The sequence below is a fragment of the Aspergillus campestris genome (assembly GCF_002847485.1).
Source record: "Aspergillus campestris IBT 28561 chromosome Unknown P168scaffold_5, whole genome shotgun sequence".
Classification (NCBI taxonomy): domain Eukaryota; kingdom Fungi; phylum Ascomycota; class Eurotiomycetes; order Eurotiales; family Aspergillaceae; genus Aspergillus; species Aspergillus campestris.
The window spans coordinates 1,401,425-1,424,477 of NW_020194340.1; the positions used below are offsets into that span (position 1 = coordinate 1,401,425).

Here is a 23,053-nt window from a genome sequence, read left to right on the forward strand (position 1 = left end):
GTTTGGGTCGACTCCAGGAACTGGCTTGGCGTGTTTGTCTGGCCCCTGTCACTGATAAACATCATCCAACTATCTCAGCTATCTCACCTATCTCTTTGTATCTTCCATCTCCACCTCCTATCATTGTACCTGTCAGTATGGCCTGGAACTCTCTTCTACCCGGGCGCAGAATTGGGCTGGCGCTGCTATGCGGCGTCATTGCCTTTGCTGTTCTGGGCGCAGCGTACGATGCTGTCGCGGTGGGGGAGCTGTCCGTGGGTGAGATCGAAGATGAATTGCAGGTATTCAATTCTTCCCTATCTATGGTGATAAGTTTGGACTAACGAAGATAGAACTGCCCCCTCGTCGAAGCGCTCAACGAGCATAAACGCGCCACCGCCCCCCAAACAACCAGCCTCAGCTCCAAGATCTTCGCGGTCCTGTTCCCAGGCAGCCCAGCCGTGAATGCCCTCCTGGCAACCGTTTACATCTCAGGCCCTCCCAGTATACACCTCCCACAACGTCATCCATAAAAGACAACGTATTGACCAGAACAGACTTCCTCCTGGCCCTCTGCCCCCCCAACATCGACCCCTCGTCCCTGTCCGTCATGGTCGCCTTCGCAGTGGGTGGCCTCCTCGGCGACACGCTGTTCCACCTCCTCCCGGAGATCTTCCTAGGCGAGGACTCCCCCGAGCACGTCAGCTTCGTGATGGTCGAGCCAAACCGCAACCTCCTGCTCGGCCTCGGCATCATGGTCGGATTCTTCACCTTCGTCGCAATGGACAAGACGCTCCGCATCGCCACCGGCGGGGAAGGACACTCCCACTCCCATGGCCCAGAGCCAACCCCCACCACCTCAACAGAGACAGAGGGCACCTCCACGAGCCTTGACGCACCCACCAAGGACCTCAAAAAGCGCAAGCAGCCCCAACCCACCACCCCTCCAACCACATCATCCACCGACACCACCACACCCGCCAAAGAAATCAACCCCAGCGTCAAACTAGGCGGCTACCTCAACCTCATCGCCGACTTCACCCACAACATCACCGACGGCCTCGCCATGTCCTCCTCCTTCTACGCCTCGCCCACAATCGGCGCAACCACCACCGTCGCAGTCTTCTTCCACGAGATCCCCCACGAAGTAGGCGACTTCGCGCTCCTGGTTCAATCCGGCTTCTCCAAACGCCAAGCCATGGGCGCGCAGTTCGTCACCGCCGTGGGCGCGTTCCTCGGCACGCTCATCGGCATTGCCGTTCAGGAACTCGGTGGGAACAGCCACACCGCCACGGACGGAGGAAACGCAGTCGGACTCCTCGGCACAAGCCTCTCCTGGGGCGATATGCTTCTCCCCTTTACGGCGGGTACGTTCCTCTACGTGGGAACAGTGTCGGTCATCCCGGAGCTGCTGGAGACGGGGAAGGACAAGGGCGTCGAGATCCGGAAGACGATTGTGCAGTTTTTGGCGGTTGCGTTGGGCGCGGGGATTATGTTGTGGTACGTTTCTCTTTCTTTCTTTCTTCCTTCCTTGCTTTATCTCTTTCGTTCTTGTTTCTTGTTCCTTATGCAGCTTGCTAACGTTGAGATAGGATCTCCTGGGACTGAGACCCCACTCACTGTCACTGTTTACCCCCGCGAGATACAGACTGCGTCCTGGCACAGTATACTACCTAGTACCTAGCTAGGTAGATAGTCAGTCAACTAGCCAGTCAATCAGCCATACACAAACGAAACAACACTCCGGACTCAACAACCCCCACCCCCCCAACAAAACAACCAAGAAAGACACGTTCACACGACAGATATACTCATATCTAATAATCTACAAACATATAGACCACCTACTAGTATTCATGTTGTAAAGATATTTGTATTTATTTCTGGCCCGTAACCTAGAACTAGATCTAGATCTAGCTCAGTCAGGCCTAACCAAGATACATGTGATAGGTGGATAGATAAATAGTAGATAAATAGATAGTGAAAATCAATGACGCAACCGAGAACGCCCCTGCCAGACAACACACAAAACGCATGATAAGTGTTGAAAGAAGTGTAGGACAGAAGAGAAAAAAGAAATGAGATTAGGGATGTGGAAATTACTCGTCACATGTAGTGTTGAATCTATTCGTTGTAGTGGTAGACCTAGTTATCATGTTAGTAAAACTTTGACAAACCACACGTAGGAAGAGTTGAGAAACATACGAAATAATCAGGCAACCCGTGCACAGTATACCCCAACCGCTGCGACATCCGCGCGAACCCCTCCGTCTCCACAAGATGATAGAACGGAAAAGGCGGGAACATGGCGCCGTCGCGGTGGACGTCGGCCTTGACCATGAGAGCGGTACCGCCCACGCCGTCGAGGTCGACGACACGACGGGGGTTAGGGGAGGAGAGGTCCGCCATGTAGGCCATGAGCGAGCGGTAGGTCGGGAGCTCAGCGTATCCTTCCAGCAGGATTTCCTCCGGGTCCATGGTGTCGGCTAGTTCCTGCGCGGTGGGGCTATCGATCCAGGAGTTGAAGTCGTAGGGACGGACGTCCATGGCCTTTTTCTCCGTGTTGTAGTAGCGTTGGAAGCAGTTTGGTACGATGACGGGGAGGCTGTGGGAGGAGAGGTCCTGGATGAGGGAGCGGGGGGTCTCGATGATGTCGGCGTCGAGCCAGAGGACCCAGGAGGTGCTGGGGCCGAGGGTCGTGAAGAGGAGGGAGTTGCGGGCGCGGCTCATGGACTCGCGCCGGGCTTTCTGGGCGGACATCTTGTGCCGCTCTTTTTCGTCCTGCGACTGCAGCGGCGGGTCGAAGTCCTGGCGGAGGATGCTGATGCTGGCGAAGCGGTTCTTGATCGGGCCGGACTGCGTCTTGCTGATGGCTGCTTCGAGGGAGGCGACTGCGGAGTTGCCTTCGGCGGTGTGCGGCGCGATGAAGCCCAGCGAGATGAGCTCGTGCGGGTAGTCGAGGCGGACGAGGTTGTCCCAGAAGGCTTCGTAGAAGCGGGCTAGTGGGGTGAGGATGAGGACGCGCTCGCGCTGGCCGGCGGAGTCGCTTGTGGTCGTGAGGGAGTTGAGGTCGTATTCGACGACGGGGGGCGGGGCGCTCTGGCCGTCATCGCGGATGGGCTGGGCCTTGTGGAAGGGTTTGGTGGGCGGGGAGAGGGGGTTCTGGGCGGCGTCTTGGACTCGTCGTTGCGACGAGGAGCTGGAGGTGTCGGTGAGGGGCGCGGCGTGGACGGAGTCGGCCAAGGGTGGGGAGGCAGAGGGGGAGATGAGGAAGATCAGGAAGCCGAAGGCGAGGAGGGCCGCGAGGAGCAGCGTTATTGGACTGGTTCGTCGCATCGAGCGTGCGACGGCCATCGCGGCCGTTTCGATGGTCGACGGGGGTCGAAATGAGAGCTGTGATGCTTGTTGCAGTGGGAGACCGAGTACGTGGTCGATCGGGATCTGGGCGCCGATCGGCGGTCTTGAGTCGTGGTCTAGGCGACGATTGTAAACCAGCCAGTCGACTTGATGACTCTATGGGTCGGGACGCAACATCGCTCGGTACTAGAAGGACTTGTAAAGTAAGGGGACAAGGTGTTCAGACGGAGAGACAGAGGAAGCAGAGAGGATGATTGATCGACGGTCCAAAAAGAAAAACGAGAAAAGGGCCCCAAGATGAAACAACGGACCGACAGGAAGCTGTCCGGAAAAAGACAGCAAAGACCGTCAACCCTTGCAGCGCGTTTGGACGAATGGAGCGAGTGAAAGTGGAGAGACGAGAAGAAGGGAAATGACGGGGCGAGAAAAAGGATGGGAGGAACCACGGCTGAATGCGGAAATGCCCCATTCACTTGTCGCAACCATGGATACAGTTCAACAGTATCATTCTATCTTACCATTCTTTCTTCTGGACCGTGTAGTAGTCTATCTGCGTTCTAGTATTCTTCTCGATCTATCAAAGTGGGTTCTGCGCCAAGCCGACTAAGGCAGCCACCGCATCACACCCTCAAATGCAACCAACGCCATCGCATTCGCCGGGAATGCCCTCAAAAAGCATGGCACGAATCCTCTCCAGTACCCTTTCAATCCCCGCTCCGTATATACAGCGGTCGCCGCATCTTTCCACCCCCGGAACTGTCGCTGTCCGTCGTTCAATCCCCCACCCATCGGGTCCGTCATCAGGCGCTGTTTCACCACGTCCGACGGGTATGAGGTGATCCAGAAGATCTGGGCCGAGACGCCTCCCGCCCAGAAGTTGATGGCTGGTGCCGACAGGTTGGTGCGCTCGCGCATCATCCGAGTCAGCACGTCGTATGAACCCCACCAGAAGAAGAAGAAGGAGCGGAATAAAATCGTGGCGGAGAGTCCGCGGTACAACCCGGATATTCCATGCGTGCCGAGCTACATCGTCAGCTCTCTCTCTCCTTTCTCTATGGATCAAGGAAAGACTTACCAGCTTCTTGGTACAGTCAATCGGCCCACTATACAACCGCCCTGCCTTATCCGCCGAATACTGGATCTGCAGTCTCGCCTTGACATGCTCCACGGGGGCCGCGATAAAGCTGACCGTCGTCCCAGCCATGATACCCGCGATTCCGTGTCCGAAACTAGGCAGTGTGCTCGGGTCCTTCTGGTATGCGGCGAACGGGGTGATGCGGCGGATTTCCGGTCTCGAAAAGACGTTCTCCAGGAGTAGTCGGCGGTACAGCGTGAGAGAGCCCAGCATACTATGTCGAGCGTAAGTCAGTCGTCAATCCTCCCCAATGAGGAAAGAAAGAAGATCGAATGGACGTACACCGAGTCCATCACCATCCATCCGACCAGCGGCGGCGTAGCACCCTTGTAAAATCCCGCGACTCCTTCCTTGCGCACCGTCTGCAGCACGCAGTCTACCGGGCCTCTGAAATGGCCATCTTTGCTTGTTTGTAGGCGCACTTTGACTGTATCGAATCTGCCATTCGTTAGATAGATCCATAAGAAACAAACAAATAAAAGAACATACGGATGCCCGACTAAACCAACACAAATCCATATTAGCCAGCCACCCAAAGCAAAAAACACTCCAAATACAACACAGGAGATAAACACCAGTGCGGAGGAGACATACCAGACAACTTCGCAATCCCAGAGAACACCCCCGCCACAAAACCCTTATAGTTCTTCTTCGACTCCGACGTGGGCGGCGGCGGCGCAGAGCCCTTCCTCTCTATCGTATCCACCACCTTAGACGACTCCATCGAAGCGACTCCTTCAATGCGCGAGGGGGTATGAGGCGGCGACGACGACATGGGTATCTGCCATAATAGCACAATTAGTACCTTTCTTCTTTCTCTCTCTCTCACACACTCATTTTCTCACCTGAAATTAGAAAATAAATAATAGAGTATAAACAACAACCAACGCTAAACCCAAGCAAATACAACAACCAAGGTATCCGCTCCGCAATCGCAGTGCGCACTCGTCGAGGAAGCTAACTCGCTAGCAGTGTATAGATCTTTTAACGGTCGGTCGGTCGCGAAACTCATGAGAGCAATTTCAACGCGTAAGAATGGATAAATAAGACAGCAGATGCACCTCCATGAATATATTAAGTAGGAGACAAGAAGAGGAGCTGGAAGAACGTGAGGGGAAGAAGTCGGAGAGAAATCTTGAGTGTTGATCTCGCGCCCCGCAAGTCCGAGGGCGGTCGGGGAGACCTGTGGGAACTCCGGGGGGGGGGGGGGGGTTTAGTCAGCTGGTGGTGTACACCGTGTTTTATACTTCTTATAATCTGTAGTGGTTCAATGTTTGTTTATATGCAAAATACATTGTGTAGCTTTGTTATGAAGTAAAGTATTGAATGGTGACCATTGGGCAGTTACTATATCAAGCTTATGCAGTGGAAGAACAGTCTGGATCTGTTCCCCTAGTTTGAATTCTAAATCACAACAACGGCAATAACCCCCCATCAATTAAAAAAAATAACACAATCACGGAAGGAAAGAGAAGAGCAGAGAAGGTGGAGAGGTCGTAGCATATCAGGCGTGCTGGGGTATAGATAGAAATGGAAGCAATCATAATACATCGACAAATTTTAGAGACCGTGGAGTCGAAAGCGGCGCGGCTCGGGGTAAGGACAACAAGAAGAAGATGAAAGGTTGGCAGTAGAGATGGTGTCCGGCGATGGTAATCACCGACCCTTGGGAGTCTTTCGCGCCTTCTGGCGAGTCCGCTCGTTCTCATGGGCGCGACGCCGCTCGAGAACATCCGACCCGGCTGGCTGGTTGCCCAAACATGGATCAGCACTGGCAACACCGGAGGGAAAGTAGCCTCCAGCGTCCTCCAGGACCAGCGGGGTCACGGGCCCCGGGCTGCAAAGGGGATCCAGGCGCGGAGCCGACGGACTGGGGGAGAGCGGTCGGGAGGGCGGCCGATAGGCCGAGACGCCCTCCATCATCTCTCGGTACTGGCGCACGGGATCTCGAGACCCCGCCGAGGGCGTACGGTAGGTATAGTGACGAGACTGGCTCGCTGACGAAAGCGGTGTGGTAATACCCTGCGAGCCGCTCGTGGGCGGGTAGACGGTAGGGTGGAACCGGGGAGGCTGTCCAGGGGAAAGGAGGGGACGGATTTGGAGGTCGATGAACCTCGGGGATGAGTCGGCTGGGGAGAAGAGGAGCGCCCGGAGGGGGTCATGGTGGGTGACACAACCGGGGAGTAGAAGGACGAGTTGTCGGCACGCATTCTGGACGTGTGACCACGGCGGACGCGATGACTGGATTGATCGCTGCGTCGGCGAGGGTGGGAGTCGCCGTTCCGGTCGGAGGACGGACGACGGTGGGCAAAGTAGTACCCTTTGTCAAAACGCCCGGTCAGCGGAGTGACGGGGAGATCGTCTTGGTGGGTGTGGTGGGATGGTTTGGGAATAGGAATCGGTCGGGAGACAGGACTGGCGAGGGTGAGGGAGTCCAAGGAGTCAATCGCTTCGGCCAGAGGGGAATCCGAACGGTGCGGTGACGGGGGGTTAAATGTGGAGGAGGTTGCCGTCAAGTCTTCCAAGGAAGACAGCGAAACGCGGGTGGGGCTACCGTGTCTGGCGATTAACGTCTCTAGTTGGTCCCTCGCGTGGGTATCCGATGACCGATACGATGGGGACCACGATGAGGGGAGAAAGTTGGCTAAGAGCACGCGATCAGCAAGAATCTCGGACCGAGAATGTCGTGACTAGCGAGGCATGCGAGACGTGTCAGGTGGGGGGAGGACAGTGCAGGAATGGTGCCAGCGAACGAGATTCACACAAATCATGGACGGGCAGCAGAGTAGATGAGAGGTCAGAGGCCAATCAGAGGGATGACCACTTGACCCTGAGGGAGAAGTTGGAAGACTCAGTTGGGAAGAATGAGGGGAAGCGGTAGTTGTGGGTATATGATTGGATCAAGGAGGGGATATTTTAAGAAAGCCAGTTAGATGGACAACTTACTGCTGAGGAGTGGTGGAGAATGAATGGAACTGTAAGAGGAGGGATAGAGAGAGGGCGAGGAGGAAGTGGAGGAGGCAGAGGAGTCTCGTGGAGATGTGGCTATGGACGAGGTTTTTATCCCTCCCATATCTCTTCCTTTTTTCCCCTTCATTTTTTCTTCCCTTGTCTCTGATTTTTTATTTATTATTTGCTTTGCCCCCGGGTGGAGATGCGCCCCGTAAAGTCAGGCCAGGAACGGCCCTGAGCGGATGCCTGAGCGGATGGCGTCGGTCCCTGTCAACCTGGGTTGCAAAATGGATCACGACCAATCAGGGAAAATGACGCAGCAGGGATTGGAGATGTTGGCCTCGTTTTGTTTTGGTCGAATAAACTGATCAATCGTAACCCCCAAACAACAAACACCAAATACCGAATCCAATAGAATACAATATCAAACAGAAGTAGCTCAATCCTGCTTTGCGCATTAGCGTTGCGGGGTAAAATGATTCAATACAATCAAATCAATAGAAGGAAAAGAAAGAAAAGGTTAAAAGGGCAAAACAAGCGGATACATGGCGTCATAGGCGGGAGACGCGGGTAAGAGTGGGGAAAGACAGTTACAGACGGTATGGAAACAAGGACAGACAAGAGAAATACCTGGGGCTCTGGAGAGACAGATTATGACGAGATAGAAGTAAGGGGACACACAAATAGGGAAACGGAAACAGAAGGAAAGAAATAGCAATAAACATATATAAGAACAAAAAAGAGGTGAGAAAGAAAGAGATTGTTGACTCACAATACAATCACAATCTCATGCGGCCCATGGAGGTCTTCTCGGCACCGACGGACACTAACCCTTAGTATGGAGTGTAGACGGTAGAGGTCTATAGGCTCCACTCAACAATGACGCACTTTGTCGGCTGGACGCGAACAAAGAACAATATAATCTTGTAATACAGAATGGACAATGGTTGGATGACTGCATCCGCCTCACGGGCACGCCCGTCACGATCGACTCGAGCCTAGGATCGGTTGGACGGTACGGGTACAGGATGCAAATATATGCATGCAAGGGCAAAACCAGGTAATGATCGGAGGGCCAGGAAAGAGTCTGTGCAACTTGACCCATCGACCAAGCCGAGAGGGTTTGGTGCACTCTTTAAATAAGATCGAGGAGAGAAGTGTATCCACCCGATGGAATCGGCTGACCTTGTCTGCAGAAGAGTCGACCCTCAGAAGATATCCAAAACTAGAGACAAGGTAATGGATCAAATAAATGGATGACCAGGGGGAAGTGATAGTGACGACTCCTCTGGACTCGATTGGGCGCAGTCAAGAGGCATCAATCATCCCCATCATGAATCACAGTAGCACTGCCACTAGTCTGCAACTCTCCCATGCAAGACATTTTTCCATTTCTTTTTGGGTGAGCCGATCGTCTGACTCGCCCACCTTCCCCACCATCATCCGTCTCACTGGCCAATGTGGCCTTTGGGGATGTCTTTTCCCCCAGTACAGGGCTGCCTAGTTCGCCCAATCGTCAGCATGGGATATTTACATCCACTGTCTATCATGGCACTGCAGTGAGCCAGGGTGTCCAGGCATCCATGGGTGAAAATAGAATCATTAGACGCGTGTCAAGCAGATATTCCAAGAAGGGGGGAGAATGATTAAGAGATAAAATAATCCAAAATAAATTCAACAACCACGGAGTAGTATACCCCTATTGATAGGTTTGTCGGACAGCTACTATGCTCTACCCATCGAACCATCCGAACGGATCATGTAAAGCATATGCTCCATGACGGAATCAAACCACATCACTCACATCACCCCCCATGCTGCTAAAGATCTAGCAGATATGCCGACGCTAAAGGACAGTTTCGTCAGACGCAACGTCGACCCCAGCCATTCATGGTGATCAAAACGTTGATCGGTCAGGCGTCACAGCACAGCCCACCAATCGATGTTCACAGACCCCCTGCCCCGGTCAAAACTCAAGAAGGGTGGGTAGCCAAAACTGTCGACGCCATCTATTGTGGTGTGGATGGGTGGATATACTTAGACTGGGTGCTTCATGTATTGCCTGTTTCGGCGCCCTCATCGTTATTGTCAACGGTGTCGTCGCTTTTCTGAATTCGCCACCGGGCGACTATCTTCCATACCTACGGATTATTTTCTATCCTATCCTCCAACGTCAACATGCGCCCGTGCGACAAGGCCGGATCCGACACGAGTCGCGTCCCTTGGCGCGGCTCTAGCGCTCGACTTCCAGCTCAGCTGCGGCGCGGTGCACAGTTGTGGCTGTTCGTAAAAATCCACCAGAGTAGAGTAAGCTAACCCCCATGACGACTTACTCCTGTGGCGGCGCAGGTAGTCTCCGCGTCTATCCATCCGGAGCCTGGTCATGGTCCAAGCTTTCATATCGCACGGCATTAACTACGCCCCAGAGCGGCAGGATCACCTGCAGTGTGATGACGGGGTGGATGTCAGGTCCGGGTGTATACATGCGCCAAAAGTCTCTGGTCTGGGCCATGGTGTTGGTTTCGCGTTCTGCGAAAGGGTGAGATAAGTCGCTATCTTAGGGTGGAGGGATGCTTGTCTCGGGAATTTACGTGGATGGACAGCAGGGAAAGATTAATCCCGCAATTGGAGTGATCAGGGGATGCAGTTTCTGTCTGATAGGGATGTTCTTTAAAGAGTCTAGACCACGCAGAAATAATCTCATCACACACCAGGTTTCAAGATTCAGAGTCAACACCCAATACTCTCATCAGTCCACTATCATGTCCCTACTGATGTCCCACCACATGTTTCGGCTCATACAACTCATCAATACTCCGAATCTCATCCTCCCCAAGCTCAAAGTCAATCGCCTGGACAGCCTCATCCACCCTCTCCTCCTTACTCATCCCCACAATCGGCGACGTAATAAACGGTTTCGACAGCGCCCAAGCAAGCGCAACAACAGCCATCGACACGCCCCGCGCCCTCGCAATCTCCTCAACCCGCTCATTAACCCTCCGATCCGCCTCTGTAATATGCCTCCCCATCAACTTACCATCCTGCCCCTCCCCCCGCGTCGTCCCCCCATACTCCCCCCACGGCCTGGTCAAAAACCCCTGCGCGACAGGACTCCACGGGATGCCGCCCATGCCGAACTGCGCACAAGCCGGAAACATCTCCCTCTCCTCCTCGCGATACATCGCATTATGCAGATTCTGCATACTCACAAACTCCGTCCACCCGTGCAGCCGCGCCGTATACTGATACTCCAGCAGCTGATGCGCCCACATCGAGCTCGCCCCAATATACCGCACCTTACCCGACTTGACCACATCATGCAGCGCCTCCATCGTCTCCCGCGGCGACGTATGCGGATCAAACCGGTGTATCTGCAGCAGATCCACATACGGCAGATCGAGCCGCTTCAGGCTCGCATCCACACTATCGAAGATATGCTTGCGACTCAAACCATACTGATTGACGTACCCCGTATTGTCACGGTCATGCTCCGCCATCCGAAGCGGCTTCTCGAACCCCCGTCCCACAGGAGCCCACACTTTGGTCGCGATCACTATGGCCTCCCGGTCCCAGTTGAATTCCTTGATCGCCTTGCCGAGGATGATCTCCGAGTCGCCGTTGGAGTACATGTTGGCTGTGTCGTAGAAGTTGAGACCGGACTTGTAGCAGTGGTTTAGGATGGGCAACGCGTCGGCTTCGCCGATTGCCCAGTCGAGTTGCTTGCCGGGGGTGCCGTAGCTCATGCAGCCGACGCAGATGGGAGATACGCGGAGGCCGCTTTTGCCGAGTTGGACGTACTTCATGTTTGTGGTGAGTGTAGTGTAGTATCTGGAGCGTGTATAGTGGGTTTTGATGGAGAATGTTTCAGTCGTGGACTGACTGATGGTGTGTCGTGATGCGTGCGGGGTTGGTGACGCTTTATAGGTAGGCATGTAGATATCGACTCGGAGTTAGTAACTGACGTTGCACGCTTATGTCCGTGTCATCATCTCTGCCTGTCTGTCATCCACTGATTTATCATCAACTTAGTGATCATCCACTGATTTAACTAATTTTTGCATTGCAGATCGAAATGTAGGAGTTAGTTACTGTATGTAGTACGAATGGGCGGGGTCAAGCACCTCATCAGTGGACATGGCCTAGTAGATTTCGCCTATTTCTTACGGCCTACAAGCTAGTCAGACGGGTAGCTGGTGATGGCGCATCATGTGAAGTAAACCCTACATTCGGAGTTGACATGTTCATTCCAGACCCCAAGCCGATATCAAGAATGACGGCGACGGGTTTTCTTTGAGAACGAAACTAGGGTGTAGTTCTGTTGGTTACCTATTGGAGATAGACCTTATCCATTGCTTCGGATCCCTCAATCAATCAACCCCAGACCCCTCTCTAAAAATACAAATACAAAGTGTGCAATATCCCCTTCTCCCCAGTTCAAGGCAGAGCACCAGTCTCTAGACACACCTAGACACAGTAAATCTAATGCCCATTCTCAACCAACTCAACAAACAGCCTCGAAAGCAACAACCGCTTCTTCGCCTCCGACGAACAACCCACCGTCAATCGACAACAACAATCCTCAGCGGTGCGGAGGTACTGCTCGCGAAACGCATTCCACAACTTTGGATCGTCTCTGCCCGGACGAGGATAAAACGGGTCGTTACGCAGAAAAGCCGTCGCCGCTTGCTCCATGCCCGCCGCGTTGATAGGGAGACTCCTGCACAGGTCGAAATCTAGAATCCACATGGTGTGGCTTCCAAGCACATTGGATATTATGTTGGAGGGGTTTTGTGTGCTTTGAGTGGTAGTAGTAGTAGAAGGAGAAGGAGGAGGCGGAGGAGCAAGCACAAACTCGACATCATTCGCGTCGATCTCACCCACCCAATGCAAAGTAGCCAGGGCGTTGGCCATCATCCGCGCGTAAAGCCGGATATCTCTAGCAGGAATGCCCAACTTCTCCATCTGGTCCACATGGAGGGGATAATTCCGCAGCGAGAAGAACGATCTCACTCGACGCCGGGGAGCAGGATCAGAACCAAGGGGTGTGGAACCATGCTGGCGAATGCGTCTTCGACCAAGGTACGGTCTGACGAGACAATCCTCGTTAGCCTTACTCTTTAGAATCTCCTCTCTAAGCTCCGCCGGACAGAATCTGCTAACGAGCAACTCCCTAGTATGCAGCGGGAATGGCGGAATGCGCTGCGACTGGAGGGTATTGCACGGGGCGTATCCCGGCGGGAAGCGGTGGAGGTTGTCTTTCCACCATTCTCGATCTTCCTCTGTATCGGGTCTGATAAAGCAATGGCAGTCTGAGACTTGGACTCGGAGATGGCTGTTTTTGATGGTTGTCTGGTTCAGGCTGTGTTGGACAATCTGGTGCATCTGGTAGTCGTTCTCTAGCGATCTGCCAGGGCCACCGTCTTCGCGCTTGAAGGCGGGCCCTGTAGTGCTGGATGCCCAAACCGTGCCGCAAAAGCCTTGGCCGATTTTGTGGAATTGGGCCATAGATGTGGTGACTTTGTGGTCGATGGTCATGGTGTTTGGAAGTGAGTGTTGTTATGGTGAGGTGAGAGGAATCCGCGGGTGAGGAATGATTGGTGAGGGATTGAGCTTTTTTGTTCATGACAAGGGAACTTTGATTCAAGATCGGAACTTTCACGATATAATTCTGGGAAGTCTAGAACTATGTAGAGCTACCTGATATTTGAGCTAATTCGTCAGTTGTTCACTTTTACTTTCCTTATATGGTTACTAGTGGTGCTGTCCCGGTATAGTTTCCTGCATTGACTCACATACATGATGATTATAGAAAAGTATATACTCATTCCCTAGTGAAGATAATGTTTCATGATGATGGATTTTGTATATATCCCATTATTCCTACTCCTGTGACTGATCTACATAACTGACTGACTTGCTCTCCTGAAGTAGTACAGTCACCACTGCAAATGATCATATCACATATCTCTCATGATAATGTTTAATCGGTCTCCCCTATTTGGTCTTCAAGTCAAGAAGAGATTTTACTTGATCATTTCAGAAAGATGGAGGTGACTTCGAGTAGTCAAATATATCATCGACTACAGACCATCTGGGTATGTTTTCTTGCCTATTCTACATTGTCCAGCTGTCCGTACTCATTTGCTAGGCTTTATTGACATTATTAACAATTCATCGTACCTATAAATTACCTCCCTGAGGGTTTGTTCCATCCCTTCTATGGTCTATCTTACTTTATGATTCGGGGAATCTGGAGATCATGTGTCCATCAATCTCATAGAGAGTAGACTGAATCCATGTCGATCTATGTTAGGATACACGGGACTCTGTGGCACCTAAAGCTATTCTAGGCTCAGCAGTCAATCTGACCCAACTCGAGACCTCACAAAGTAAAAGGGCAAAAGACATGACTCACAGTTGCATCAAATATTTGGTTCCCACCCTACCAAACAACCACTACACACACCCATCTATAGTAACGGTTTGTCTTGCAGTCAAAGCCCGGCGTCTCGAACACTCTACCGAGCGAGTCATTCAGCCAAAATGTGGCTGGCGGGAAAACCAACCACCAAACCAAGTGTGATATCTCGTAGGTAGGGTAGTATTCACCTATCCTCAATTCACAAACGACATCATTCTCTATCTGGCCTCAGCCCGTGAAACACCCAATGGAGGAAAATACCAAATACCCCTGTCGCTCCTACAGAAGACCTGGGAAGAAAACGACATAGTAAGTGGTCTGGACGCAGGTCCCTCCTGTGCCGCAGTACCCTCCTTCACAAACTATGTGGCTGAGCCATGGTAGGGTACTATTTACGGCACAATAGTGGCTCGTTCTGTCCCCTTCATAGAATTTCGGGGTTCTGGGGTCTAATCCTCTACCAGGGGCAGTTTGCAGTGTGGCTCAGCCCATGGATCGAATCACACCTTATGCTGTTGGCCCTATATGGACCTATTGTCTCTATTACCCCAGGCCTCAGCCACCGGGTCGTGAAGAATAAACATCACACCACCCGCGAAAACCCACTTATAAGGCTGACCCAGGAAATGGCGTGGAGTGGGACGCGTCGACGCGTCTGCATATATCACTTTATGTATATCACTATATGCTGGGAATATCAGCCATATCCAGCCTGACCCAAATACCGTTCGGCTTTTTGGTGCAATTGGTTCAGACTATACAATAACAAGTTTATGACTCGGATTATTCTACTATATACACATTGACCAAAACACCACATCTAAGCAACAGCCGAAAAGCCATTATCAACAGGCACGCAATTCCCGTTCATCAACCTGGCTCCAGGCCCACATGTCAACGAGAACACCACCTCCGCAACATCTCCCAGCGGACACATGGGGACCTGCATCGCCTGCATGAGCGCCCCAATGCGGTCCATGCCTTCGCGATTGACTCCGGCCATGAACGCCTCGGTGATGTTGGTTTCCATGCCGCCCATCATGAGTGCATTGCACCGAATGCCCTTGTTGCCGTACGAGACGGCTGTGTTCTTCGTGAGACCGACGAGGCCGTGTTTGCTGGCCGTGTATGCGGCGCCTGGACATTATTAGCACCTTCCCAATCAAAGCACAGCAACCTCGACATCTAGATAGGAGAGGGGGAGGGAAATATCATATCATACCAGCAACGCCGCCACCCCGCCCCGCCAACGAAACGATATTGACGATGTTCCCCTCGACCTTCTCCTGCGCGAGCATGTTTTGCACCGCCAGCTTGCTCAGCAGGAACGGTGCCGTCAGGTTCACGGCGATGACCTTGTCCCAGAGGTTCTCGTCGAGGTCGCCGACGGGGTCAAACCGGTCCATGATGCCGGCATTGTTAACGAGGATATCGACCTTGCCGAACGTGGCGACAATCTCGTCAAAGAGGGTCTGCACAGCCGCCGCCGAAGTGATATCCGCCTTGATCGCCTTGACCTTGCCCGCGCTGCTGCTGGCTGACAACTCCGTCTCTGTCTCCTGCAGTCTGGCCTCGTTGATGTCGCAGATGACGACGTTGGCGTTGGCAGCGAGGAACCGTGTGGCGATGGCCTTGCCGAGGCCGCCGGCGCCGCCGGTTACGAGACAGGTCTTTCCAGTGATATCGGTCATTGTATATTTTTTAAAGGTATAAATCTTCTTTTTTCGGGCTAGATGTTGCGAGTGACGGTGTTGGAGAGTAAAGGGGCCCAAATTGCGACAGCCCCTGGCCTTTTATATCAGCGCATTCATTCCGCCCCAGTCCAGACCGGTGGAATCGATCCATCCAGTACCGTACGACCTCCCATCTACCCACCGTTTTCTGCTAAATGTCCTGGCTTAATCTAGGAGTCCGTCAAAGTGGTTCGCGGTGGACCTATCACGGCTGGCAGGATGGGGCCGCGTGTTGCGTATTCCTTTCGTATTGCGTATAAGCGGGTCTCCTTGCCGATGCCTGAGGCAGAATGCCATGTTCGGCTAGGGCTCAGTTGATGGAATGGGACCAAAGCCCGTGTTGATGCCGTATAGCGATGCATCTATTTATATAACGGAAGCGAGGTGCTACTTTGCTTAGATTGTCTGCGGACATATCGAGTCTGGATCTTGTGTCGCTCCAGCTGACGAATACTGCACTGGAATGGATCGCACATTTGCTGGCGTTCTTTCGATCAAGAACTTGATCTTGTGGAGAACTGGGACGTCTAGAATACAATGTCTGTATGAGCGGGGAAGGAATGACAGTTCAATAGTGTCCCGGTATTGATCGATGCAAGGGGTCGGGTCTCTCATGTCCATTTTGATCATGTCGGTAAGGATCAGATAGTGCAGGCGCTTTGAAGCGAGGTTAGGCTGCGTGCTGGGGAATACTTTCAATGGGTTCGTCTCCATTCCAGCTGGCTTGATAGCCTGAGAATATCCTTCTGTCAGTTGTTGATCTCCTCTCCATCGCCGAAGCTGAGATAAGACCTAGCTGTTTCGTTGTCACGACCATCGCTTATCTCAATGTTACATGTTACCCACGAGCTGACTACATCATCCATCTTTATATGAGCGGTGGTAGTTGGGATGCTATTGATGCTTCCATACGTCAGTGGCCGGGGGGGGGGGGGGGGGGGGATATCGAACCATATCAAGGTCTGATGGACTTGAGTCAACACGGTAGATCCCCACCGCGCGCACGCCCTACAAATGACAGCGGGGAGAAGTGCCCCACAACGCATCCGAACAAATGAGAACGATATCGGAGCGGAACATGATAAAAGAAATAACGACAGTAGAGAAACAGAGCGAGAAGAGAAAACACGGCTTCCAAAGGGATCACTTATAGTCAACTTCACCTAAACCTCGCATTCCACACCATTTGGCACCCACGCACTCAGTGCCCTATACCGCCAATATGGACTCCAAACAACCAACCTTCACCCTCCGCACCCATACCCCATCCGACATCCCCTGGATAACAGCCCGCCACGGCGCCCTCTACGCCGAAGAACGCAACTGGGGGCAAGGCTTCTCCAACCTCGTCGACCAGATCGCCACCGATTTCCAGACTCACCACGACCCAGCTACCGAGCGCTGCTGGATCGCTGAAGACGACCACAGCAGCGACAAGCATGAAAGCCGCAACCTAGGCTGCATCATGCTTGTCCGCGAACCGGACCAGCCCTCCTCCGCGAAGCTGAGATTGCTACTCGTGGAGCCCCGCGCGCGGGGGAGAGGCGTGGGGAAGGCGCTCGTCCGCGCTTGCGTGGAATTTGCTCGGGAGATGGGGTATGCGAGGGTTGTGCTTTGGACGCAGAGGGTTCTTGAGTCGGCGAGGAGGCTGTATGCGGCGGAGGGGTTCTCGCTGGTGCGGGAGGAGGAGCATGAGGGGTTTGGGGAGAAGGTTTTAGGGGAGGAGTGGGTGCTTGTTCTATAGCTTCCTCATTTTTATTGCTTGATCTAAAGGCGTTGGGCTTCGAGTGTGAGTGCCAGTGGTATAGAACATGCTGATCTTTCTCCATCATGCTAGTGTCAAGTGGCCTCCGCTTCTTGATCAAAGGTTCTATCAAGTAGTACCAGCATGAAGTAAGTGGAGCAGGATGGCAGAACGATATCGATCAAGCACTTTGTGGATGATGCGCCGCGGCGAGGCTGATCCACAATTAATAGATCTAAATGCCAGCTCATGTATAGTTAAGCCCTGCGCTTGACCGATTGAACCTGCCATCCTTGCACACTATACAGTTGAATTACTGATGGCATACCTTCCCATTCTCATGACTGTCATGACGCGTATGTGGAAGGAGCACCTCATCATTGACTAGACATAATATATATCCGAATATCAACTGATCGTATCGATATCACCGATCTATACCACGAATATTCACTGTCGTTTGAAGGTCTACACGCCATTATTAATCCGGACTATTTTACTATCTACTATATACTATCAGCATAGACCATACATTAGCAGGATTCCACAAGGAGAGTTAGGGTCTACTTCGAGATTGATCACATCGTGATTATCCGCATACTTCAATTGTCTCCAACCACATTACGTCCGTCCATCCACCTAATAAAGCAAATGGACACTCGTGACGTTGGATATCCCTGGAAAACGCGGAACGTATTCATCAGGTTCAGTGACAAGTTTCTCGCTTTCCGTGGCGGGCTCTATGCGTCGGACCACCTCACCAATGCCGAGCTATCCAAGATGATTCGCATTGTGTACCACGCAGAGGGGGCCTTCTCTATCCATTCCGAGTCGACCGATATCGAGCTTCCAAACGATCAACAACCAATTCAGCATGATATTTACGTTCTGACGCCGCTGAGGGCCGGAGCTAGCGTCCACCCCACGGGTCAGCTAATCCTAGATCGAAAACTAGACAGCACGCCTAGAAACCAGGACTTCATTCAGCGCGTCAAAGACCGCGACCGCGGCCACTGCGCCATTTTGGGAATGCTCCAACCAAACCAACGGGGAGAATGGCCTACCACAAAGATGGCGTACATATTTCCCAGTGGTCAAGGCGACGTATTCTCCTTGCTGCCATTCCCCACTCCCCCGGAAGGAGTCCATTGTGCGCAAAACATCATCACCCTCGAAGAACCTGTCTACAATGCCTGGGAGGCTCGTCAGATTGCGATTGACCCGGATAACGGATATCGCATAATCAGCTTTCATCCCACCACGACACCTTGCCAAGGCTTTGCATTACATCCCGTGTGTCGAGATCCTGGAAATCCGTGGAGAGTCAACGATGACCTGCTCCGCTGGCACTTTCACCAGACAGTCATCTACAACTTGCGCGGTGATGGTAGAGATTTCCTCCGACACCCTGCCCCCTCGGATATAACAGCGGCAAACCCATTAATGTTACCATATGGCCAGCGAATAGATCAAGCTTGTGGATGTTCGTCTTGGCACGGTGGGACTGGGCCAAATGATAAACCTCCGGAGCCGGGGAATATGGTCTCGAAAACAACCAATGAGCCTGAACGGCCTAAGGGCATGGACGGGGGGTCGATGATGAAACCTGAGGAGAGGTCGAATCAACCCAGGCCGGTGAGTATACAGCCCAAAGAACCGACGAGGAAACCCGAAATGAGACCGAATCAACCCAAGCCGGCGAGTATACAACCCAAAGAACCGACAAGAGAACCTGGAATGAGGTTAAGTCAACCTAAGCCGGCGAGTATACAACTCAAAGAACCGACGAGGGAACCCGAAATGAGGCCGAATCAATCCAAGCCGGCAAGTATACAACACAAAAAATCGACGAATACCCCAGATGCCAATCCAGTCGCGGATACCGGCAATAATGCCAATGAGGGCAAGAAAGTTCGAACGAAAACACAGTGGCAAACATGGGATTGGAGCCGATCAACGAGTAGGAGATCTACAGATTTCAAGAGATTTCCTTGGGAATGAATACATTACTTTTAGGGCGTGACGAAGTGGATCTGAGGAGCTAATGGATACTGTCTGCTTCCAGTTGTGTATGGTTAGATGCCATCTTTACTCTTCAGGTGTCTTTACCCTATGTACCATGAGGATAAACGCAGTGGAAGTTCTCGAGCATATGTACTTGATTTTCTAGGACGGTCGATGGCCTACTCTTTCCGTTTCAATGCTCACCCTTTGCCACTTTTCACTCACTGAGTAGACCCGAGCACGCCCGGAGCAGCCAAAGGCAATCACTAAGCACAGGGTGAGCGAGAGACCAAGTGCCCTGAACAAGTAACCTCAATAAACTACACTCCATATAAGAATCACCCCCTTGCCCGCTTCTCCACTCACAGTCTACTCTTGCCCGCCACACTGCCCTAAAGCCTAGTACTACCATCAGGTCTCTTTTAAGATCCTCCCAGCCGCATTGATCGTCATTAGTGACAGCGTGGACGATCCCCGCGCCAAGCGGCTAAAGCTCAACAGCCTCGTCCACTACAACAGCGCGATTGCGTTCCTGTCGGCTGCTCTTAGGACCGATGCATCTGGGTTTGATCCGGATGAGCCAGAGGCTTGTCCCCGAGCTGCAGCGTCGGGGGATTGTCCGCCGCGAGTACGAAGGCACGACTCTTCGAGAGCATCTTGGTCTACCGAGGCCACAGAATCAGTTCTTCTCGTAGTGATAACGGGAGGATAGTATGGTGGTTAGATGGTAGAAGCTAGATAAGCACTTAGGGTACTAATTAGTCATGCGTATTGCCCAACGAACTAACTAGTTAACCGTTCATGGTTTGTGCCTCACCTGAAACTACTCCCAACCTCCACCTGCCTTTAGATCATAGACTGCCAGATAACCCACAATGACCAGCACCAGCACCAGCACCAGCACCAGCTCCAGCTCCAGCTCCAGCGCCCCCTGCCCCTGTCCACCCAAAATCAAACACCTCTCCTCCACCCTCCCTGTACAAGGCTCCTTTGACTTCAGCTTCCTCACCACCCTCACCCAGCCCTTCGACGACCTCTGCAAATCCATTGAGGACTGTAGAAGTCCCTGCCACAGCGCTAGCCACAGCTACAACCAGGACCTGAATGGCCCGCTCGTGGATCTCTCCGACGCCGTGCTCTCCCTCTGCCACGCAGCCTGCACCACCTACAGCCTCCTCGACGACGAGCTTGGTCCCACTGCGACCGCTTCTGGCAATGGCACCGCGACCGCCACGCCTGCGTCCCATGCAGCCTCCTCGCTGACATGTGCCAAATCCCCCATGGCGCTGGGGAAACTCACCCTCCAGGCCGAGGAGGAGACCCTCCTCGCGCGACAGGTGGTCTCCGGCGTGCTCACCAATTTGAGTGTCCTCCTGCGCGATGTGTATCTCCGTGGAAAGGAGATGGCCGGGGTGGACGTGGACCTGGGGATGGGTGCTTCGAGCATGGGGCCCGCGCTGTATGGTCGGGAGGGGGCCGGCCCTGTTAGTCGGTGTTTGTCGAGGGTGTTGGCGCTGCTGGGGAGATTGTTTTCGGAGTGATGGTCCTGATGAGGAATTTCTAATTCGTGTCCATGGGCACGATCGTCGCAATGGAAAAACCACCCGACGTGAATGTGAGGGGCACTGCCTGGTCTCGGTGGGTTTTTCCGGTTTTAGCAACTATGCCGTGGCGAAACACCGTCGCTTCGCAGATTCGCGCCCCTAGACAATACACATCGTTGATATGATTTTGCCTGATTAGAGAATGGGAGGGTATATATAAAGCTGTGAGACAGGATGCAGGTAGAGGCTAGAATAACGACAGGACCCAGGCTCGTCTTCCAACACTGCGATGGACTCTCTTTACATCTACGGATATGCATCAGTGGTGCTCCTCGTTGCCGTGGGCTATCTCGCTACAATTCGCCTGAGGATTGGAACCCGGCCCAAGGGTCTCCCTCCCGGCCCGGCCACGGAGCTGATATGGGGAAACCTCAAGCAGGTGCGTCCTTGTATTCATCTATCTCAAGTCATTCCTGACCAAGGATCCAGGTGAACATGCTGTTCCCGCAGTATCAATATACCAAATGGGCCAAGACGTACGGGCGGGTGTATACCGTCATGCTAGGCGATACGGCCCATGTGGTCGTGAGCGGTCTCCAGGAGGTCCGCGACATTTTCATCAAACAGGGCGCCAACTCCCAGGCCCGCCCGCCGTCTCGCTTTCAGTTGCTCATGCGCGACGGCTACTTTCCCGGGCTGATGAACGGGGAAAAGTGGCGCCACGCGCGGAAAATGTGGCAGACGGTCCTCAACGGCAGCGCCGCCAAGCAGTATCTGCCGTATCAGGAGCTGGAGACTCAGCAACTGCTATTCGATCTCCTCCAGGCGCCGAACGAATGGCGAGATCACATCGAGCGGTACAGTAATAGTGTGGCCATGACCATGGTGAACGGCCGGCGAATCGTCAGCTCAGCGGATGCTCGGGTCAAGGAGACCATCCAGGATCTATACGATTTGTCCGAGACCGGGGTCCGCGGTGCGTTTCTGGACTCTTGGCCATTCCTGTGGAAGATTCCCCAGTGGTTCCTTCCTGTATGTAAACAGGCGCGCGAAATTGCCGCCAAGCATCGCGATCTCATATGGCGCAACTACTCGGATGTCCAGGATCGCACGGTCAAGGGCGCTGCCCTTCCCTCTTTCAACAACGCAATTCAGGAGAAATTGAAGCAAGGGTGGCCCGGAGTATCGGAAATTGAAGGCGCGGAAATCGGCCATCATCTGCTGACAGGAACCACCGATACGACTGCGTCCAGTCTAGTCAACTGGGTTGCTGCGATGTGTCTCAACCCAGAGGCGCAAAAGAAAGCTCAGGAAGGTAAGATTTTCTCTGCATTATACAAAGTGTTGCAACGGACCATTACTCAATTCGTCCAGAGATCGACAGGGTTGTTGGTCCTGATCGTCTGCCCACGGACGATGACGCAGCGAGGTTGCCATACACCCAACAGGTCATCCAAGAGTAAGTTCCGATCTCTCCAAAAGCATGATCACCCGATGACGTCGAGAACTTCTTAGGAGCCAACGTTGGATCACTGCCGTTCCGCTCTCACTCCCCCGCGCCGCCAACGGACCGGTTCGCTGGAACGGCTACGAGATTGCGGAGGAGACGGGCCTGATCATGAACTCGTACGCGATCCACAATGACCCGTCGCTCTTCCCGGAACCACAAGAGTTTCGTCCAGAACGCTGGGAAGGAAAGCCCAACGCCAGCTACAACGGCGACGGGCAGCTCTTGTTCACATTTGGCGCCGGCCGTCGGATCTGTCCAGGGCAGCATCTGGCAGAGCGGAGCCTGTTCCTGGTGATCTCGCATTGGCTGTGGGGCTTCAACACGATGCAAGCGACCGATGAGCAGGGGAAGAGACTACCCATCGACAAGGATGACCTGCGGCCGGGATTTATTGTTTGCCTAAACCCATTCTCGGCACATATTGCACCTCGAAGCCCAAAGCATGCCCAGCTGATTCGGAAGACATGGACGGAGGAACTGGAAGTGTCCCTCGACCAGGACCAGCAGTGGAAGGCAACCCCTGAGGGTATTGCCAGATTGATCGACAGGGCAGGAAAATGAGCCAATGTTTCTGGTACAGGCCAAACGTTAGCGTTTTATGAACAAGGCAATGCAGAGACAGAGGAAAGCCATACATACAAGAAAGGAAAGCCGTACATACAAGAAATCATCAC

General features: G+C 53.1%; 10 protein-coding genes across 10 annotated transcripts; 5 read left to right on the top strand and 5 right to left on the bottom strand.

Moving 5' to 3' along the window:
* The first annotated feature begins 101 nt into the window (after window positions 1–101).
* Window positions 102–1,823, top strand: P168DRAFT_289903 (Zn(2+) transporter YKE4). Its single transcript, XM_024837100.1, has 4 exons — window positions 102–281; window positions 333–483; window positions 537–1,479; window positions 1,572–1,823. The coding sequence occupies exons 1-4, from the start codon at window positions 138–140 to the stop codon at window positions 1,585–1,587; spliced, it is 1,254 nt and encodes a 417-aa protein (XP_024693676.1). The 5' UTR covers window positions 102–137; the 3' UTR covers window positions 1,588–1,823.
* Window positions 1,824–1,840: 17 nt separating this feature from the next.
* On the bottom strand, window positions 1,841–5,570 carry P168DRAFT_310528 (alpha-1,6 mannosyltransferase subunit). Its single transcript, XM_024839407.1, has 9 exons — window positions 5,317–5,570; window positions 5,066–5,252; window positions 4,961–4,970; window positions 4,754–4,909; window positions 4,412–4,685; window positions 3,953–4,359; window positions 3,855–3,858; window positions 2,185–3,372; window positions 1,841–2,124 (listed from the first exon to the last, which is right to left on the bottom strand). The coding sequence occupies exons 2-9, from the start codon at window positions 5,244–5,246 to the stop codon at window positions 2,104–2,106; spliced, it is 2,241 nt and encodes a 746-aa protein (XP_024693677.1). The 5' UTR covers window positions 5,247–5,252; window positions 5,317–5,570; the 3' UTR covers window positions 1,841–2,103.
* Window positions 5,571–6,127: 557 nt separating this feature from the next.
* P168DRAFT_296761 (uncharacterized protein) lies at window positions 6,128–7,568 on the bottom strand (the record flags this gene model as incomplete). The annotated part of the gene is made up of 3 exons (XM_024838132.1): window positions 6,128–6,460; window positions 6,493–7,115; window positions 7,418–7,568. 3 exons carry the CDS (start codon window positions 7,566–7,568, stop codon window positions 6,128–6,130), a joined length of 1,107 nt encoding a protein of 368 aa, XP_024693678.1.
* A 2,623-nt stretch (window positions 7,569–10,191) lies between these two features.
* On the bottom strand, window positions 10,192–11,226 carry P168DRAFT_235399 (aldo/keto reductase; the record flags this gene model as incomplete). The annotated part of the gene is made up of 1 exon (XM_024833467.1): window positions 10,192–11,226. One exon carries the CDS (start codon window positions 11,224–11,226, stop codon window positions 10,192–10,194), a length of 1,035 nt encoding a protein of 344 aa, XP_024693679.1.
* Window positions 11,227–11,902: 676 nt separating this feature from the next.
* On the bottom strand, window positions 11,903–12,928 carry P168DRAFT_235121 (zinc finger protein; the record flags this gene model as incomplete). Its single annotated transcript, XM_024833445.1, has 1 exon — window positions 11,903–12,928. One exon carries the CDS (start codon window positions 12,926–12,928, stop codon window positions 11,903–11,905), a length of 1,026 nt encoding a protein of 341 aa, XP_024693680.1.
* A 1,573-nt stretch (window positions 12,929–14,501) lies between these two features.
* On the bottom strand, window positions 14,502–15,535 carry P168DRAFT_268051 (SDR family NAD(P)-dependent oxidoreductase; the record flags this gene model as incomplete). The annotated part of the gene is made up of 2 exons (XM_024835071.1): window positions 14,502–14,981; window positions 15,067–15,535. The coding sequence occupies 2 exons, from the start codon at window positions 15,533–15,535 to the stop codon at window positions 14,665–14,667; spliced, it is 786 nt and encodes a 261-aa protein (XP_024693681.1). The 3' UTR covers window positions 14,502–14,664.
* A 996-nt stretch (window positions 15,536–16,531) lies between these two features.
* On the top strand, window positions 16,532–17,458 carry P168DRAFT_304167 (GNAT family N-acetyltransferase; the record flags this gene model as incomplete). Its single annotated transcript, XM_024838822.1, has 3 exons — window positions 16,532–17,288; window positions 17,351–17,366; window positions 17,415–17,458. Exons 1-3 carry the CDS (start codon window positions 16,800–16,802, stop codon window positions 17,456–17,458), a joined length of 549 nt encoding a protein of 182 aa, XP_024693682.1. The 5' UTR covers window positions 16,532–16,799.
* A 514-nt stretch (window positions 17,459–17,972) lies between these two features.
* On the top strand, window positions 17,973–20,020 carry P168DRAFT_318123 (uncharacterized protein; the record flags this gene model as incomplete). The annotated part of the gene is made up of 2 exons (XM_024840175.1): window positions 17,973–18,708; window positions 19,827–20,020. 2 exons carry the CDS (start codon window positions 17,973–17,975, stop codon window positions 20,018–20,020), a joined length of 930 nt encoding a protein of 309 aa, XP_024693683.1.
* A 180-nt stretch (window positions 20,021–20,200) lies between these two features.
* Window positions 20,201–20,866, top strand: P168DRAFT_234206 (uncharacterized protein; the record flags this gene model as incomplete). The annotated part of the gene is made up of 1 exon (XM_024833405.1): window positions 20,201–20,866. The coding sequence occupies one exon, from the start codon at window positions 20,201–20,203 to the stop codon at window positions 20,864–20,866; it is 666 nt and encodes a 221-aa protein (XP_024693684.1).
* A 292-nt stretch (window positions 20,867–21,158) lies between these two features.
* P168DRAFT_235108 (cytochrome P450) lies at window positions 21,159–22,940 on the top strand (the record flags this gene model as incomplete). Its single annotated transcript, XM_024833444.1, has 4 exons — window positions 21,159–21,308; window positions 21,359–22,184; window positions 22,244–22,328; window positions 22,385–22,940. The coding sequence occupies 4 exons, from the start codon at window positions 21,159–21,161 to the stop codon at window positions 22,938–22,940; spliced, it is 1,617 nt and encodes a 538-aa protein (XP_024693685.1).
* Between the last annotated feature and the right edge of the window lie 113 nt (window positions 22,941–23,053).